This window comes from Pseudophryne corroboree, chromosome 4 (genome assembly GCF_028390025.1).
Source record: "Pseudophryne corroboree isolate aPseCor3 chromosome 4, aPseCor3.hap2, whole genome shotgun sequence".
Taxonomy (NCBI): domain Eukaryota; kingdom Metazoa; phylum Chordata; class Amphibia; order Anura; family Myobatrachidae; genus Pseudophryne; species Pseudophryne corroboree.
The window spans coordinates 786,950,310-786,956,429 of NC_086447.1; the positions used below are offsets into that span (position 1 = coordinate 786,950,310).

At 40.5% G+C, this 6,120-nt stretch overlaps 1 protein-coding gene across 1 annotated transcript; it reads left to right on the top strand.

Moving 5' to 3' along the window:
* The first annotated feature begins 4,074 nt into the window (after positions 1 to 4,074).
* Positions 4,075 to 5,730, top strand: LOC134911769 (transmembrane protein 229b-like). The gene has a single exon (XM_063919808.1). It carries the CDS (start codon positions 4,091 to 4,093, stop codon positions 4,559 to 4,561), a length of 471 nt encoding a protein of 156 aa, XP_063775878.1. The 5' UTR covers positions 4,075 to 4,090; the 3' UTR covers positions 4,562 to 5,730.
* Positions 5,731 to 6,120: the final 390 nt, after the last annotated feature.

Consider the following 6,120-nt stretch of genomic DNA (forward strand, 5'->3'; position numbering starts at 1 on the left):
TCAAAATTACCCCCAAATTCTATGATTTAAGCTGTTTTTGAAGGGTTTTTGAAAAAAAACACCCAAATCCAAAACACACCCGAATCCGACAAAAAATGTTCAGGGAGGTTTTGCCAAAATGCGTCCGAATCCAAAACACGGCCGTGGAACCGAATCCAAAACCAAAACACAAAAAATTTCCGGTGTACATCTCTAGTACCAACCAATCAGCTTGTCATTAAACACTGACTATAAAATACCAAATCTTTATCAGTTGGAACTTTATTTCTCTCCAAACTTTGAAAAATATTCCCTCATTTTTTTAAAGTGTGCCCATCAACTATTAGAAGTGGAGGCAGCAACACTAAAGTAATATTTACCTAATAATTTACTAGTAACTAGTGAATTACTGCGGCATGACATACTGTACAAGGTGATAACTCTACTTTATAATTAAATTCTAGCCTGATTAGTGGTTCAGCACAACTATATGTAAGCGACGGCATTTTTGAAGGCATTTTGAACCTCACTGGTTTAAATGAAAAATGTGTACAGAGGTCAATGTAAAATCTGTGCAGAAGTCAATGTAGTGGTTCCCACCATGACTTCAGTGGGGGAACTGGTGATAATTCGGAAGAAATAGAAAGACCCCGTGGCGCACACAGAATACCATGTAACAATAAACATAAATTTCACAGGAACTTTCCTTAAAATAAATTAAAAGTCCTTTCGATTAAGTAATCTCTCTTTCTTTATATCCTCCACTTTTGTACCTCAGAAGAGAGAGACAACACTTAGTGTAACACCGTTTGAAAAAATTGTATTGTATCACACCTATTTAGGTAATCACACTCACATTATATCAATGTATATACTGCTTATCATCCTTCCACTATGATCCTGTCAGATTTTTCTTTTTCACTGAAGAATATGGAACACTCCCCACTTGTACCTCAGAAGAGAGAAACAGCACTTAGTGTAACACCGTTTAGATGGTGTATTAGCCACTCCTATTTAGGTAATCCCACTCACATTTGATCATTAATATATATAGCTTATAATCCTCCCAGTATTCTGTTCTCTCACACTTTCTCTTCCTTCACTGAAGTACATGAAACTCAGAGAGGAGAAAAATTTAGTGCAACATTGTTATATAAAAGAATAACAATTTATTTTACAAGATGCACTTACAACAAATAAAAAGAATTGAAGCATGTAATAAAACCTCCACAGAGGTTTAGAGGATCTCACACACGATGAACAACGGAGCCAGCCGGTCCATCCATCAACATAGTTAATGTCCTTTCAGATGTTTAAATGGAGAGGTGAGTATCCACAGAAAGAAAGTCCCCTGGGTGTTCAGAAAAACCACCAGCTTAACGCTTTTCAGACCGTTATGTCCTTCATCAGAAGCTTGGTGGTAATAACACAGATCCAGATATTTATACAGTATCTAATACTAAGGCACCCCCCATGTGTTAAAGGGCGCCCAAATCAAACTGGTTACTCATAAGACACAGATCCCATTCATAATTTCCATGTCACTTCCGGGAATTCCAGGAAATGACGTCTATGCGTTCCACCGCACTTATTAGTGCGGCCCGTCACTTCCATATACCATACCCTCCAACATTTGAAACACAAAAATCGGTACAAAAGGGGCGTGGTCACGGGTAAAGGGGGCGTGGTCACACCCCTTTTCCTATACTTTCAATGGAAGTTTGGAGAGCCAAAAATAGGTACAGACCATAAAAAAAGTTACTGTACCTATTAAAAAGGTACAGTTGGAGGGTATGCATATACTAATGGATATGACATATGCGTTCCACTAGTGATTGACAGTCTGGCCGCATACAGCCAATCAGCGGGCTGCTCCTACGGAAATGACCACTGATTGGCTGCTGGACCTCCTAGTGAACACATACAGTTCCTCTGTCCGTTGGTTTGGGTTTTGCTTTTTGTTATTTATTAGCCCCTTGGATGCTTACATGGACTAAAGAGGATCTGATCTACACAAGGGATAGGTGAGTAAGGAATATTTTTTTCAGCTAATGGGGATGCTACTGGAGAAAAGGACAAGAATGGCTACAGGGAGTGTAGGTAGATATGTGTGAGTGTGTGTTTATTAATCTTGTGCTTTCACGGTGTTCATGTACTGTGATTATTTTAATATTTCTTTTACAAGGGGAATATAGATGCCAGTGGACCCTTCATTGCCCAACATGCTGGTACTTGTGGTTCTCCAAGTACCAGCATGCGGCAAGGCTTGCTGGAACCTTAAATCCTTCTGTAAAAGACAATATTATTTTCAAAACCAAACTACTTGAAACCAAACCCACAGCCCAGGTGTGCCAGGGATAGCCCCAGGTTTCAGTCCTGGCATTCGGTACCGTGGAAGAGGAGAACTTTATTAGTGATGACTAGTTAGGGGGGTTCATGTTACAGTCACAGGGACCAATATAAACATGTCCCCTGGCTGTGGCATTACTACCCTGACTAGTGGAGCCCAGTGCTGGGTTTAAAAAAATTGGGGACTCCTATGTCTTTTTCCCCCCTGTATTTTTTAAACCAGCTTGGTGCTGGTTTTTAAAGTACAGGGGGACCCTACACAATTTTCTCACTGAACTTTTTGAACCAGGTCCATCTCGAATAGCCCAGGGCTGGTTATGCTTGTAGGGGACTCTGATCTGGACATGCTTCGTATTCTTCATGTTTGGCAGTCAGCACACACACAGCAAGCACGACTGCCAAACACCAATGCTTACACCATCGGAAAACACGATCCACTCAAACATGGGAGCATAGTAAATTCTGATTATTTTATTTTTTAAACAGCACTCATGTCTGATTGATCACACCTGTGTTTAATCTCAGACAAATATGAGCAAAACGTATCGTAATAAATTTCCCCCTTTCTGAGAGCTTTACTTTATAAAATTCATTTACTCTTCAAATTAATGGAGCCATAAATTAATCTAAACTTGTCATGATTTTTCAAACTGTTGTTAACATTATGAGTTTAACAAAAATCATTTACTGCAACCCAATTATTTGACTACTAGTAAAAGATTAATTTGACTTTTGGTCTAGGATAGTATAATATAACATGGTGTGTGGCAGTGCCACTTCCCTTCCTATCTTTTCTAGTACAAAGTCTGATCAATGCCATAAATCAATAGGTCAAACACACTGATAACTTAAAGTCTTGGTCGCTCACTTGTATAATTTTAAATACTTACTATAAAAGGTAAAGAACAGTTGTTATTTCAAAATAACATTCCTTCAAAACAAGTATTTGTATTGTTCATTATTTATTTTTATGTTTGTTTTTGTTTCAAGAAATGTTTGTAAATGTGATTTCTTTGTCTGTATTTTGGTCTAGTTTTATAAAAAAAAATGCTGTACAACTCCTGGAGCATGATATGTCAAACAGACATCACATTTACATAACTTGAATCTATTGGTTTATTCATATTCTCCATCAACTTTTATTAATTATAAGCTAAGGCTTTCTGACTTATTTCAGTGCTTTTTATCCAAGTATATATAACATTAGGCTGAGTTGCCTGTTTTTGTTTCATTCAGATATGTAATCTCTATATACAGTACATGACTAAAGATCAGCTGTGTATCAGAGACATGACGATAAAGTAAAAGTATAATTTGAAGCATGGTACCCCAATAAATGATTGTCCATAGAACCCTTTTGCTATATTTCAATTATTCATTTGCACAGTTTAATAACTGTGGGGGAGATTTATCAAAGCTTTTAGAGCAAGTGGAGAGAGATACTGTAAAGTACTAACCAATCAGTTTCTAACTGTTACAGGCTGTGTTTGAAAAATGATAAGAGCCACACCCCTTTTTGCACAGGTCACGCCCCCTTACAGCCATGGCGCGGCTTAGCCGCGCCAAGAAGTCCCGCCTGCTCCACTACAAATGTTGGGAGGTATGCTTATGGGTGTGTGCTTTATCTCTTTCCAAGCTTCGATAAATCTCCCCCTTTGTCTCTTGCATTCTATCGATCTCAAAACATGTCTAGCCAACTCCTAATTTATTATTTTCTTTCTTTTCAAATGATGGAATTTTCACAGACCTGGGTATTGCCGGAATGCAGAGACTGGGATCCCTTCATGGGATCTGTCGTTGGTATATTTATGCAACTCATGGACTGTTATGTGAAATAATGTTTACAGCGACATGGGACTTTTTCACCACCTTCAGCTGGAAGCTGATAGGAGTCAGTAGCATCTGGGCATTTTTCATATATGGAACAGCAATTTTCATCATAGAAAAAATGTCTCTATATCTGCAGACAAGATGCCATCTTTTGTGTAGGTGCCTAATATACACCCTATGGACATACCTATGGGAGTTTTCCACTGGCTTCATATTGAAGAGTCTTGATGCTTGCCCTTGGGACTATTCTCACTTTCCTGGACACATCATGGGCCTTATCACCATGGAGTATGCCGTGCCGTGGTTTTTTGGCTGTATGATAGCAGAACAGGTGGTGATCAAACATACACTTAATCTGCAATTGTCCCAGAAAGGAAACCATAAAAAACACAAGGGGATTTAACACTATACAAGCCTTTGCAATCGCACTATAGACTTAATAAAGCTGCAATGACTTAGATAAAATAATGAAATCAATATAAACATTGTATCAATATTCAAGTCTAGTAGTAAATAATGGGACTACTATCTGTCAAAGCTGCTATGTTCTATTGCAATTAGTAATCCCAACAAACATTGGTGGTCATTCCGAGTTGATCGCTCGCTAGCAGTTTTTAGCAGCCATGCAAACAAATTGTCGCCGCCCACCGGGGAGTGTAGTTTCGCTTTGCAGAAGTGCGAACGCCTGTGCAGCAGAGCGCCTGCAAAAACATTTTGTGCAAAACAAGACCAGCCCTGTACTTACTCTTCGCATGCGTTGATTCTAACGTTGGTGGGTTGGCTTTTGACGTCACACATCCGCCCTGCATTCGCCCAGCCACGCCTGCATTTTCCCTGGCACGCCTGCGTTTTTCTAAGTACTCCCTGAAAACGGTCAGTTGACACCTAGAAACGCCCCTTTCCTGTCAATCTTCTTGCGGCCACCAGTGCTAATGAAAACGTCGCTAGAACCTGTGCAAAACCACAAAGGCCTTTGTACCCGTACGTTGCGTGTGCGCATTGCGGTCCATACGCATGCGCAGAAATGCAGATTTTTAGCCTGATCGCTGCGCTGCGAACAACGGCAGCTAGCGATCAACTCGGAATGACCCCCATTGCACCATCTATAGTCAAAATCGCAAGAAAAGTTAGTGCAGATCGCAAGATGAAAGTCACCTTGCGATCCCGATGCGCGGTCCTGCCAGGTCTGCATCGCAAGAAAAGATAGACTGTGCAGTCAAGTCAATCCTTGCTAGATCGGTGTACTATCTAGTTCATCTCACATGTCAATGACATCTCACATAAGCCAAAATCTCACATAAGACAAAATCGTAAGCACACATAGTCCATATCTCAAGAAAAGTTAGTCAAAATCTGTGCTATCTGGGCTCCGGGGAGTTCAGGGAAAATCGCAAGTGAAAATCGTGCATAGCAAGGATCTCAACGTGTTTACACACCTAAGACTACAGAGGTAAATGTATGGAGAACACTTTGATTTAATTGGGATCAATCTCCCAAAGACACTATGGCCCTCATTCCGAGTTGTTCGCTCGCAAGCTGCTTTTAGCAGCTTTGCACACGCTAAGCCGCCGCCTACTGGGAGTGAATCTTAGCATAGTAGATTTGCGAACGAAAGATTAGCAGATTTGCGAATAGACAGTTCTTAGCAGTTTCTGAGTAGCTCGAGACTTACTCAGCATCTGCGATCAGTTCAGTCAGTTTCGTTCCTGGTTTGACGTCACAAACACACCCAGCGTTCACCCAGACACTCCCCCGTTTCTTCAGACACTCCCGCTTTTTTCCCAGAAACGGCAGCGTTTTTCGCACACACCCATAAAACGGCCAGTTTCCGCCCAGAAACACCCACTTCCTGTCAATCACACTACGATCACCAGAACGAAGAAAAAATCTTGTAATGCCGTGAGTAAAATACCTAACTTAATAGCAAATTTACTTGGCGCAGTCGCATTGCGGACATTGCGC

Bases quoted from the DNA above. Each gene is read 5' to 3' on its own strand.
- LOC134911769 (XM_063919808.1), top strand. From the start codon at position 4,091: ATGCAGAGACTGGGATCCCTTCATGGGATCTGTCGTTGGTATATTTAT.